This window comes from Apus apus, chromosome 3, assembly GCF_020740795.1.
Source record: "Apus apus isolate bApuApu2 chromosome 3, bApuApu2.pri.cur, whole genome shotgun sequence".
Classification (NCBI taxonomy): domain Eukaryota; kingdom Metazoa; phylum Chordata; class Aves; order Apodiformes; family Apodidae; genus Apus; species Apus apus.
In genome coordinates, this window is record NC_067284.1 from 39,237,764 (window position 1) to 39,251,688 (window position 13,925).

A 13,925-nucleotide genomic window follows, 5' to 3' on the forward strand; every position below is an offset into this window, starting at 1 on the left:
CCATGGCAATTATACTGCCTGTCTGCCATTAAACCAGGTTAAACCAGGGCTCAGCAATTTTCTCAGCCAGAATTTGTGCAAAGGAGGGGGCTCAATGGGAGATGTACTCTGACGAGTGGGACACAGATGTCAGTGAATACTAAATTGGCATCAAGAGGCAGAGGACCTGAGGTCCAGAGATCTGGAAAAGGTCCAAAGAAAAAAAATGGTCTGAAAGGAAGAAGTCATCTAAAAGGATTAAAATTAGGTAGAATCAAATCTGTATATGTCCTTTATCCAACCAAACCACAGAAAAGCCAGAGCCTGGGGTGCAGTATCACACCAAATTATCCCCTGGGTCCTTAATCACTACTGCAAGTGCAGTAGGATACTGCTTCTACCAGTCTTGCACAGGAAGGAGAGCTGTCCTCAAACCTTTGAATAATAAAAATTAACATTCACAATCTTTATCAAGGTAGTATAATTAGTAGTATATAAAATGAAGATTAATTTTAATCACTGAAGGAGTATTTTCTTTGTTTTGAACTCTGCACTCAGGAAAGTCTGTTAACAAGCTCAGCACAGAACCACTGAGAATCATTCATGAGACACTGGAAGAATCCACTGATTGGCTTTATGGCTTTATTTCTTTTCTGTCTGACATCGTATGGAGTGATGATGATGATGACAGTGATGAAGGTATTTGTAATGTAAAGACTTCTGTAACTGCTCTAACTGCTGTTTTACATGCATTATCTTGGCTTACTCAGCTTTTAACCTCACAGACAAGAAGGTCAAGCAAAATGAAAAGTGAACATTGCTGCTAATAAAGCATCTACTGGCTATTCCAATCAGTAAATTGGTCTCTTTGTTAGCTTTCATCTCGTGTTTAATGTACCGTTGCAGAAAAGCTGTCAGAATTAAATATTCCCATTAGTACCTCTTGAAGTAAAGAGCACTAATTTATACAATACTTCAAAGCCACAACCAAAGTGTGCATCAGGATATTGCTTCAGAGAATGGCAATAGCTATTATTTTTAACCAGCAATAATCTAAAGAACCCTGATAAACATACAAGATAGACCAAGGAATTTAAATTTTTTTATTTGATATATTGATGACAGAAAAATACACAGGGAGAGTGGGGGTGGAGAGGGCGGGAGAGAAGTAGAATTTTGGCTGAAATAAGGGAATTTTAGATAGTATATTGCAAATAGTTCCGTTTACTAGAAATGATGGTTCTGCCATTATAGTAACATTTCTCATTTGACATTATCTGATAAATTAAAGTAAATTGCTAGCATTTCAAGTTTGTAAGTAACCAGCCTTCTTTTATAAAAAAAAAATAAAATAGTGCCCTGGTATGAGCAGAGCAGTAGTGAACCATCATGTCAAATCGCATTGGTCATTTTGACAAGCAGTAAGTGTAAGAGAGATATCTTCACTTCATGGAAGTTTATTTTATATTCTATTTGGCTATGCCAGAATACAACTAAAAAGCAGCATGTACTGAAACAGACTTCTGCCCATTTGTTCATAAACTTGAGATATTACAAAATCTGTACCTTTTAAATATGTGCATGAGCTTTTTATATTAGCATCACATATGAATACTAATAGATGAGCTGCTACATGTGAGTCTGTGAACTGGGCATTCTATTCTGAGATATGATTTACAGCTAATAGAAAGTCAGTCTCTCATGTAGTTGAGAAACAGAGGAAAAGCGAAATATGGAGAGCTTGGTAAAATTTGAAAAGTTGTCCTTTTTACCATTTCATAGCTCTCAAAGCACCTGCAAGCTTCCAAATACTCAGGTGTTAATGCAAGTAAGAAAGGTCACAAACTACCTGACATATAAATATTCACGATCTGAATGCTCACTGTAAAGTGTTTGGAAACCTCAGTCTCAGTCTTTGACCCAAGTGGAATTACATCAATACCTACCAGGTGTGTGAAAAGGCAGTAGGCAATTTGCTGCCTGATATCATAAGAAGTGTGTGCATGTGAACCCCCTTCCCCCTGGGCACTATAGCCAGTACAGCTGAGGCTGCACACTCACCACAGTCGTTCAGGCTCAATCCTTTAAATTCCATGTTTCACATGGGGGTGGAATAACACACAGCAGCAATCAAATGCTCAAAGTTCCACCAAAGTGGAGTATTTTTTGTCTTGGATTTTGCTGGAAGTGTTGCTACATTTACAATTTTGCTAACCTACACACACATATTTTTATTTGGAGCTTAAATTGAAGCACTAGGCTTTTCCTTAACACATAGAAACATGCATACAATCAAGCAAATTGTAAATTGTAGTCACAAGTTAACACTTAGTTAACAAGGCCGTTGCCTTGATTACTACTGCAGATTGAATTTACCTACCCCAAACCCAGGAAAACCTCAATGGTAAGAGAGATGTGTTGTGAAAAATAAAAAATCTCAGAATAGTGTGCTTGCTGTTTAGCATATAAAGAATAGATTAAAAAAAAAAACAACAAAAAAAAAACCCAACAAACCAGAATGAGCCAATGTGAGGAAGAAAAAAAAATAATAAAATTATTACTATTATTATATCCTTCTCTGATGTTTGTTCTTTTCTCTTGGTTTAGGTGAAGTGGAATCTTCCCTGAAAAAAGGTTGGTCAGTTGACTTACTATGGGGAGCAAATGTGTAATTTTAAGAATTAACTAGTATATCTGTTATTTGTGATACAGATTCTGTCGCTAGTTGCATGTCACTCTAGTAATGATGTAAGTTGTTCTTTAACAAATCATTACATAGGAAACTTAAGTAATGGTACTTGCTGTACTGTTTGCTGTGAGAATTTTGACGGTTTCATTATTATCCAGAAAATTTGAAAAACATTCATAAAAAATAATAGAATTACAGAAGTAATATTATCTGTGCCCTTGCCCTGTATTTGAGACTTCTATTAATGCCAATATGAGTTATGTGTATGTCTGGATATAGATGGTATTTGGAAATAATATTATGAAAAAAAAAAAAAATAGTGGGAAATAATGGTGAAGTATTGTAAAAGCATTTTACTTTGTGCCAGAGCAGAACCCTAAAATAAAGACTAGTTCTGAATCTTCTGAAAAAAATTACTTAGCTGTCATCAAATTTTTAGAGCAGACAAGTGAAGCAAGCAAGATATATCATATAAATCTTTTCAGACATGGAAATAATTATGTCGAAACATAAAACTTAAGTTCAACTTTTATTAAATCAAAATGAAAATATATTCGAGTGCTTGAGATATCAGGGATATGATATAAAGCTTGTCAAAAGTAGAGTGTGTTTTTTTTCTCCAAATTGAGCACAGCTTGATAATAACAAGATGTGTAACCAGCCCTGTGTGATCTGAATTTGGTATCCATCAAATTCTCAATAGGTAAATGCCCGTACTGAAGAATCTATCGCCCCAGCTGGTGCTGAGTTTACAATCCAGTTTCATCTGAAGCTAATTGGAACTGGATCAGGCTTCTATTTAATGACAAATTTTGTCAGTCTCAATAGGACATCCAAGGAATGAGTAGGCTTGAAAACCAGGACCATTCATCTTCCTGTGGATGATCTTTCATGTTAGGACTCAAGAAAATTTACACAGTGTAGGAAAACATTCCATCTCTTTACTTCATTGGTAAGCTTCTCAAAAGGGCTCATCCTTGCCCTGTCTCTTCTCCCAAAGAGACAAAGGCATTGTTAAAATGTATGAAAATTGAAGAGTATGCAAAAATAGTCTGAAGTTGTAGTGCGTTGCTGTCAGCGATGCCAGATACATGGGTGAAAGGTGTCTACTCACCAATGGACCAGTGTAGCTGACCAGGCTGGGAGTATTGTGGACAGCACTGCTGAGAAGGCTTAATCCATAAAACCAGTATGGACAATACCAAGCCCAGCATTGCCTGCTTCTTCAGAAATCCATGACATACTGATGCCTTACACTTTCATTTAGGACACTAGGTTACAGAAATAGAATTCAGAGAAGCCTCCAAAATAAACTGGAAGCTGCTTCAATTAGTCTGTTGGAAGGGATGGGATGTTTGATTGTACCTAAAAACCCTCAATCCAAGGAGCTGAGTATCCAACTGCCAGCTTTTGTTATTTTTCTCAGTATTCAAAGCCCACAGCCCTGCCCTGGAAGAAAAAAAAACAAAACAAAACCACACAAAAAAACCACAAACCTGAGAAAGTATCTTGTCTTTGGGGTGAAGGAAATGGATGAGGAATTGACGATTCCTCTGAAGCTGGTATGTTAAACACTCACACATACATGTGAAAGTGCCCAATTTCAAACCTGCTTCATCTGCCAGAGCTGTAAAGCAAATTTTCAGTGGTATTTTCTACTTCCTGGATGTGTGCTTGAGATCTTCCCCTCCATCTTTCAGAGGAAAAGGAACCCTATCCTTGCCTCCCAGAAAAAAGCTATTTCTTGACTAGGACTGATGAAGACCCTTTCTGAGCATAGCCATAAGCTTTCACATAGCAACATCCTCAAATAGTTTGTTAGTATCTCCAGATGACTGGAGGTCTCAATTTCATCCTGGCAGCTAGGATACTTTATTTTGTCACCTCTTTTTCTGGGTTACAGAAATACAATATATGTGACCTGAAGCCACCAGTCCCTTGGAAAGGCCAGTGCAGAGCACTGAGAATGCCTGCTCAGCAGCAGGCAGCTCTGAGCTTCTCAGAGCTGTTACTCCCTCCTTGCAGACTTCTCTTCAAATTGTGTAAACATCAGGGAGATGAATTGCCTGGATCTAAGCCTACAGAAAAGTTTGCTGAGAGTTCTATGAAAACATCTGAAGTCAACAGCTTTTTTGCTTAGGGGCAGGGACATTCACGGCCAGGGCTAAAGCTCATGAGCAAAGAAGGCAAAGCCTCGGGAGGTGAGGGCTCAGACGAGCTCATGCAGGTAATGGTCTCACAGACAGCACAATGTGCCCCTCTGAGCACAATGTGCACATCTTTGAGTAGCTTTTCCTAACGAATGTGTGCTGTTGTGTCTATGGTCCAGAAATAACAGTTCCAGAAGAAAAGTTTTCTAAAACAAACCAGGACATTGCATCCATGATTTTTCCCATGTGACTGCTGTTAGGGCTCGATCCAGAGGAGGACAAGATGTACAAATGCGGAGACTTTCGGGGTATCAAAATGTTAGCATTTAGATCCACAAAATCAAAACCAAATTTTTAGGTTACGTAATATAATATTATCTGCTTTCATTAACATACCTTTTCTGCATTGAAGTCCCTTCCACTCTAAGCAGCATTACTATCTATAGCTTTGTCAGTTATTTTTCTTTAGGAGACTCTCACACTTGTGGCATTGGAACATCCTAAAAAATAAATCACTCAGTGAAATTGTGCAGTGCACTACTACCATCTCCAGAAGATGAACATTTTGACTTCTTGCACTTCTTTACAAGAATGGCCCTCAGATTTCACGCTGGAAATAAACATTACGATTGCCGAGTCTTATTTTTAAGTATTTGTTTTGAGTCTAATCCACAGTTATGGTGGTGTTCCTGAAGAGACTGATGGTTTTTGAAAAATCTCCATACCTATTTTTGGGGTATGAATAAGCCTTCAATCTTTTGCTTTGTTGACCAGCAGATTTTATGACTGCTGAAATTTTAGCACAAATTTTATTTTAAAATGGAATATAGTAACTAAAAAAAAAAGAAAATTACTAGTACCACAATAGAATTACATATGAAAACATTTCAAGGGGATTGGTACTGACACCGTGCAGTGCTTAAGGAAGCAGATGAAAGTGCAATGGTAATTAGGAGCCCAGAAATAGCAAAGATCACCTTCCTAGAGATGTAAATTGAAAGTGCAGATAATAAAAGTACAATAAGGACAACAAACTTGCACATGCAACAGGACTAATATCAGTTTCAGAATCCTTTAGAAAGAATGAAAATGCCTCTTGAATGCCTTTTTTATTGCAATTATTTTTGTCAGTTCAAGTCTTATTGCTAATATTTATCTTTAATAATTGGGAAAGAATGAACATTTGATATTGTCTGGAAAAAGTATTCTTTAGTGGAAGTAGTGACAGATTATTCTGTAGAGGACTTCGCAGTCTTTAACAATACATGTTCTCAACATACTAAGACAACAGAGCATTTTCAAAAGAGATATTGAGAAGCCTAATAACAGATTCTTGCAGGCTCAATGTGCTTTTGGCTTAGTTTCTTTTGAGAACAATGGTTATGACTGTTAATCTTGTTTATTTTTTCAGGTTTAGTTGAACCTTTAAAGACAAATCCAGTTATTTGACAGCTTTATGTTTTCCCAGATTATGACCCCTTTTCCAATAAATTATTGTTACAGAAAAAAAAAATACTGTTTTTTGGTGGATGTTACAGGTATCTTTTGTGAATTTGGAGAAAAGCTGATAAACCTGATACATAGAATTGGAAATAATGATCTGTAAAACACAGGCAAGTGCAGACACTTCAGCTTTATTATCCATGGCTAAAATGGTTATTGTCAAACTGCTCTGGAACTTCATTCCAGTTTAAATATGGGTAACTGAAAATTTAAAATCAGAACACGGATTCCTCATTTAGCTAGACAGGGTACACCTGACAAGCTGTGCACATGTAAGTAGTGGATTTTGTTTGTTAAAGTAGCCTCTTCTGCTTCAAAAACTCCAATGCATTTGGGCTGGAAAACATGAATATGGTATATGGTCTTAGGAGTAAGTTGTTGGTAAGGTCTGAGAAAGATTCTAAGGTCAGAATTCTATTTAATGTTTTTCTATACTTTATACTTCAAAGTTTAGTAAATTTGTTTTGGTGATATTTCCTTCTTTGGTTTTGTATTTGGGCTCAGACTAAATCCTCTCTTTGTTTCTCTCTTTCTCTTGCTCTCTCCTGGACTCTCTTTCATGCACACACTCCCCCCACACCTAAGTCACTATGCAAGTAATTTTCGATACATACAGTGGACTTAGAAAGCAGACTAATAAACTAAGCACTATCACAGCACTTTGACTATTTCTGTTTTATGGAATAGTTTTTTATTGGTATAAGATTTTTCTATACCAATAATTAAAAAAAACTTGATTTCCTTGAAATAGAGATAGACGTCTAAATTTCTGTGAGTTAGCCTATGTATGAGACAGAAAGATGTACAAAACAGTTATATGAAATGGTCCTATTCTTGCTTGTCTCGAAAACTCTTTTTCTTTTTTCGATTTTTTTTACAAGAAATACAGCTAATGAATCATAAATTAAAACAAGAAGCCACACGCAAGAAAAGTCTCTGTTACTGGTTGTAGGAAACTTTGTTAATTACAAATAAACTTTTCAGCAAAACACCTTATCCTTCCTTCTCCAGTTCGAATGGGTTGCCTGAGTGTTAGGCCAGTTATTAATATATTGAAGACATACACGTGAAAGCTCTTCCTAACTTCTAAGGGTACAGTTGGTCACAGTGACTTACCCTCAGCAGCTCTGGCCAAGGTGCTGTTTCCCCAGAACTGACTCCTCACACCCACTCCAATTAACCCCTCAAAGTTAAGACACTCAGAATTTATTCAGCACAAACTGTTTGTCTGCTCATATCTGGGTGTTAATCTGCACTAACAACAACAAAGTGCTCCTGTTCTGAGATCAGATAATTTTCTACATCTCTGTTTGAGAGTGATTAAGCAAACATCTGCAATAACTTTGTCTGGGAAAGGGGAGAGACAGGAGCAAACTGCCTAGAGAAGACTGGTAGGGAAATTGCTAATTTGGATTTGAAAACAGCTTTGATATTATGGACTGAATAAGCCTAAGAAGAAACTGTTTTGGATATTCAGAGAGGGTAGGGAAAAACATACTGACAAATATTTAAGGCTTTAGTCCTGCAATTTAAAATGTGTCAGATTGGTTTTATCTATTAAGTAGATAAGAATGTTTATATATTATTAGATTCAGACCCAGTGGATAGGAAAGAAGTCCTCATCACTGCCTAAGAGTGCCAAGTGCAAATGACTCAGGAAGGGTATAAGAACTGTTAAAAATATAGTCATAATTCCCCAAAACAGTTCTCTATCACAGAATCAGAGAATCTTAGGGGTTGGAAGGGACCTCAAAAGATCATCTAGTCCAACCTCCCTGCCAGGCAGAATCACCTAGAGCACATCATACAGGAACGCATCCAGGTGGGTTTTGAATGTCTCCAGAGAAGGAGACTCCACAACCTCTCTGGGCAGCCTGTTCCAGTGCTCTGTCACTCTCACAGTAAAGAATTTTTTTCTGATGTTTATGTGGAACCTCCTATGTTCCAGTTTGCACCCATTGCCCCTTGTTCTGTCACTAGACATCACTGAAAAAAGCCTGGCTCTGTCCTCCAGACACTCCCCCTTAACATATTTGTAAACATTGATGAGGTCGCCCCTCAGTCTCCTCTCTTCCAAGCTAAAGAGACCCAGCTCCCTCAGCCTTTCCTCATGAGGGAGATGTTTCACTCCCTTAATCATCTTTGTTGCTCTGTGCTGGACCCTTTCAAGCAGTTCCCTGTCCTTCTTGAACTGAGGGGCCCAGAACTGGACACAATGTTCCAGGTGCGGCCTCACCAATGCAGAATAGAGGGGAAGGAGAACCTCCCTTGACCTACTAACCACACCCTTTCTAATGCACCCCAGGATGCCATTGGCCTTCTTGGCCACAAGGGCACATTGCTGGCTCATGGTCATCCTCCTGTCCACCAGGACCCCCAGGTCCCTTTCTCCTACACTGCTCTCCAGCAGGTCAGCCCCCAACCTGTACTGGTACGTGAGGTTGTTCTTCCCCAGATGCAAGACTCTACACTTGCCCTTGTTGAATTCCATCAAGTTTCTCCCCACCCAACTCTCCAGCCTGTCCAGGTCTCGCTGAATGGCAGCACAGCCTTCTGGTGTGTCAGCCACACCTCCCAGTTTACTGTCATCAGCAAACTTGCTGAGGGCACACTCTGTTCCCTCATCCAGGTTGTTGATGAAAATACTGACCAACACCGGTCCCAGTACTGACCCCTGAGAGACTCCACTAGTCACAGACCTCCTACTAGATTTTGTCCCATTGACCACAACGTTCTGACTTCTTCCTTTCAACACACTCCAGAAATTTGTCCCAGTCAGGGTCTCCCTAAACAATGGTGTCACTGAATTCAGCACAGACACAGTTTGTGTGGGGCTGTAATCCACCTGCCACTTTCTGCAAACCCAGGGCTACAAGTATCATGTACTTTAACTTTAGGAAGCAAAACCACCAAGGCAGTAAGCTACTGGAACAAGTTAGGTTTCATAACAACATTTTGAAGAAGGTATTTTTCTTTTCTAAATTCTCATGTGATTAGTAATTAATCCCATTCAGACATCTGCTGTCCTAAATATGCACCATATACGTTAGAAAGTTTGTTTGGTTTTACTTTTAGCTATCGAGCAACAACTTTTTCCCACAGTGGAAACACACTAGGAGGATTCAGGTGAATAAACGTATAAACATTTATTCAGGTGAATTGCTGGCAAGTGCCATTTTAGATACAACACAGTATCTCAGATATATCATGGGACTGGGAGAAATTACACAGGATGGGAGCAGTGCACCATTATGGGGTAGCTGGTGAATACCAGAGTACCATAGGATGTTTAAAATACCATTAGGTGCCAATTAAGGGTTTTCTAAAGTTTGAAATAACTGTAAGTTACATATAAATAATGATTTGTTATTACTATAGTTTCTATCCGAACAATATCTGGAAAAATTAACATTGTTAGCTAACACAGCAACTAACTATTTCTGGCCAGAATACTGAAATTAGAACATAATTTTTATCATTTAAAAGTCCTTTTGTTATACAGTAACAAATCTGGAAAAATATAGGAAACAAGTAGCTTTTTTCTGGAGGTAATATTCAGGTTCAGAAAACAGTTTCCAAACAAAGAAATTGCAAATGGACTGGAGAAAGGAATTTCAGAGTACCATAGGTGCAACCTGAATACTGAGTTGCCAGTGTGGCTGTTACATGTGTGTCTTAGAAATTAATTATGCAGTTCTATTTGTCCCTAAAGCATATATCTATTTGTACTCGTAATATCTTATGTATTCAGTTTATTTTATGTTGCCATATGGTAATGTTCATTTTTTTGTGTATGAGTTGCTATTATAGATCTCTCTAAAAGACTTTCACTGTCTCCCCAGGCTACACTTTACCACAAAGCATTTTGCACAGCTTTATGTAAAGTGCACCCTATGTTAAAAGATGAAAATTGTTGATTGATTTAATTTGTAGATGTTAAACTACTTTTCCAGTTTGTTGTTTTTTTGCATTTTTGTGGCATCCGTTTCTGTTATTAATCTCATATTGTTTTACTTACTCTGATCAATACAGTAATAGCATATTCACTATAAAATAACATTTTATCATGTAAAAAAAGTATTTTCCATATTATCCAGAGGAAACAATACTATATACCACTAGGGAATAACAATGTTCAAGTATAGTTCTTATGCCTATTGAAGAGTTGGATTTCAACTCGAGTTGAAACATTTTAATCCAAACTTGCCAGCTATCTTTTAAAAGATACACAAAGAAATTTGAACAACGAGGCTAGTAGGAGTCCTGGGTGGAAGTGAAGCAGCATAGAGGTTTGCTGCTTAAAATAACCTCCTAAACCTCAACTGAAGCTATCCATGTTATACCAGTGGAAACCATTTGTGCCTCAGCAGTGGAGCACTGATGAGGTCCTCACTCAAAGAGAAGAGGGGAGCATTAGGCGGACACCCCCCTGGCTGGGAGCCTGCTGTGCCTGGAACAGAGCCAGTGCCTGGCCTGAAATGTGAAAGGGTCATCCACAACTCACTTGAACCCACAGCACCAAAACTGGGGATCCTGAATGTTTCTGAGAGAACTCAAAACCCATCACAGCTACTGCTGTGCTGAAGAGAGGACATAGCGAGTACCATGCTCATGACCTGCAGAACAAAGATCTCTTCTCTGCATGCCAGGCCCCTAAAAAAGTCAATTTGGTCTAGAAGTGATTGAATTTATAGGAATATATATTTGCAAACCAATACATTCAGGTAGGATCTGCCGAGTTGACAATTTTAAAGTTGAGCAGAGGAGTTGTGGTTAGTCTTGTGATTTCTTTATTCTAGTTTTTTCCTTCTTTCACAAAAAAAAAAATCCTCTTGAATAGTTTTATATGGAAAAAGATTTCTTTGATGGTAATCAAGATTAGAGATTTTATATATTACTGCATATATCATTTTGCTCTGCTTAGAGGTCTACGATTTTTGTCTTCATTTTGTTTGTATAAAATTACATTCAATTAAAGGCAGACTGATAAAATTGCTTATGAAAAAAAGCATTTAAAACTGGTCCAATCACATCCTTTCAGGATAGAATCCATAAAGAGAAACATCTTAAGACAATTTTGCTTTCCACAGAAGAAAAGAAAAATATGGTTTTGATCACGTCTATCTCTGATTCATATGGTTTGGGGATTTTTTGTGGTTATTTTTTGTTGTTATACTTAAATCAAAGTTTACTTAGCATTCCTTTTACATTTCAGTACCAAGCTACAGAACAGAATGAAAAAACAGTCTAATCATATTTATATACTTGGAATAAAAATTACTTTTATGTAAGACACGTTTTGGGTTGAAGATCTTTCATGTCTTCCACTTCTAATTCTTTCAAAAGCCCAGTCATTAAAATTTGTCCATATAAAACAGCCTCCACATGGTTTTCCTGTATCATGCCAGTCCTACTTACAGGTTAGTTAATCAAAGATAATTACAAGCACCACCCTTCCCTTAAAAACTTTTGTGTTAAGATATTGCTTTTCTGCTACAAATGGAAACCTTAGCAGAGGGAAAAGTAAACCCAAAACTTAAAATGGTTGCACTCTACGCCAAGTTCCATTTGCCCTGGTAAATTGAGGCTTTCAGGCTGGAATTAAAGACAAGACAACCATTTCCTTTTTTTTTAGTGGCGAATCTAGCACAACTATTGTATTTTTGTCAAAGAAACAAACCTTAAGAGAGCTATGTTAATGGCTTCTATATTTACAGCTAATTCTTCAGCCTTGGGGACTTCTACTAAGCTTTCCCTTTCATCTCAGCTTTGCATGAAAAAGAAATATTTTCCTATATTGCTGAAAGACCATTTTGTATTGAAAGACTTTGCAGGATTTAGTTTTTAAGCAGCCCTGGTAGATATACAAAAATGTCTGAGCATATAAAAACAAAAGGGCAAGCTCAACTACACCAATCATGATTTTGTGATAAAGCTGTTTTAATAAGCACATTGTAATATAATGATACCCTTTTACTCACCATTAATTGCTAAAGCATTTTTAATCTACAACAAAAGCTTTTTTATTCTACAACTATTTCAAACATAGCAATATGGAAAAATATGTACATATCTAATTTTCTTTAACATAATGAGAAAAGGAGAAGTGAAATAAGTTCAGTTTAGAAAGTTGGAGATTATGGAAGAGTGGCTTATAATTAAATCTTTACACAGGCTGGGATGTTCTCTTGTTATGAAAATAACATGCCTTCCTGAAAATGTCTTGCTTACAATGCATCTCCTTCATTGTATAGTCTTGTAAAAATATAAAAATAAGATAAAACATCCTCCTGGAATCACCCCTCAGCAAGATGATGAAGTTGCCAGCAGGTCCCCTATGGTGAATTTCTATTATAGACCAGCAAAACTACGATATTGTAGAAAGACTAGAATGTCTCTTTAACCATAGTGAATGTATTTGTGTCCTGTTCTGTCATTATAACGAAGGCTTAATATATATCTGGAAGCCCATGTTAAATCCCTATATTCTTGGGGGAACCAAAATTCTACTTGTTTGCTGTATGCTACTCAAGACAGGTAAATCGTTCAGAAATATTTGAGGGTCATATTCTTTGCATCTCTGAGAGCTGTTTAGCAATGCCACCATATCAAATGGAACAAAGGCTAGTAAGGTGAAGCAGCTGAGCTTTGCTGAGAAGATTAAAGACCAGTCAGCATCACTTCAAAACAATGTTTACAGTTTACAATAGCATATTGTGTTGTGTAAATATATACCAGAGCAAAGGCTTTTCATCAAGAAGAATGAGAAGTGTCCTTTTGTGACGTCTGTCAAAAATAGTCTTATACAGCTGTATAATTCTGCAAAATATGAAAGAAAAAAAAAAAAAAAAAAAAAAGAAGAGAAACCTTCTTACTCTAAATTGTAATAGTGATTTCCAAAGATACAGATAAACAATTTTGAAACCATACTTAAGAAGCACTGTGGCCTTGCATCTCATGCATTGGATGACCACACAAACCATTCAGCATTTTCAACAGTAAGAAACAATTCATCTCCTATCACATGTTCAAGAAAGGTCTTAGACACGTGACTTCAGGAAAAGTCATTCTGTGCCTCAGCCTGAAGTTACTGATAATCCTCAGAACTGGGCAAGACCTAAAAAAGCACTAGAGATAAGACTGTGCTACTAGCAAGCTAGAAGGGAAGTCGCTTCAGTTAGTCGTATGTGTCACTCAGATTTTCCAACACTGAAACTTGGAACTTAAAACCTTCCATTACACTGTCTTTTGTTCCTGGATATAGATATAAAACAACAATTTAATCCATCAATTAAATATTTCTAGGTTTGTTTTTTTTTTGTTTGAGTAGGGATATTTTTTTGTTTTTTTTTTCTCCCCCCCCCTTTTTTTTTTTTCCCCCTGTTGCAAAATTTGAGTTTTGTTCTGCTGTTTTTTTTGTTGTTGGGGGGGTTGTGTCTGTGTTGTTGGGGTTTTTTTCCCTCTGGAATACAGCTACATGATGAATTAGTATTTAGCTGGAAGTTGCTCTAATGTACAAATTCCTTTATTCTCTTCCTAGCATCACAAGGGTAACTGTCATCCCTCACCAGCTGGTACTATCTAGATTAAAAATAGATATCAGC

At 37.2% G+C, this 13,925-nt stretch overlaps 1 protein-coding gene across 17 annotated transcripts in view; it reads left to right on the forward strand.

Moving 5' to 3' along the window:
- The window catches only part of TRDN (triadin), a 239,479-nt gene that overhangs the window by 48,156 nt on the left and 177,398 nt on the right, over nucleotides 1-13,925 (forward strand). For all 17 annotated transcript variants that reach the window (XM_051616090.1, XM_051616102.1, XM_051616086.1 and 14 more), the window contains 2 exons: nucleotides 538-678; nucleotides 2,587-2,613. In XM_051616090.1, coding sequence (XP_051472050.1) covers nucleotides 538-678; nucleotides 2,587-2,613 — 168 coding nt within the window. The remainder of the gene's footprint in view (nucleotides 1-537; nucleotides 679-2,586; nucleotides 2,614-13,925) is intronic.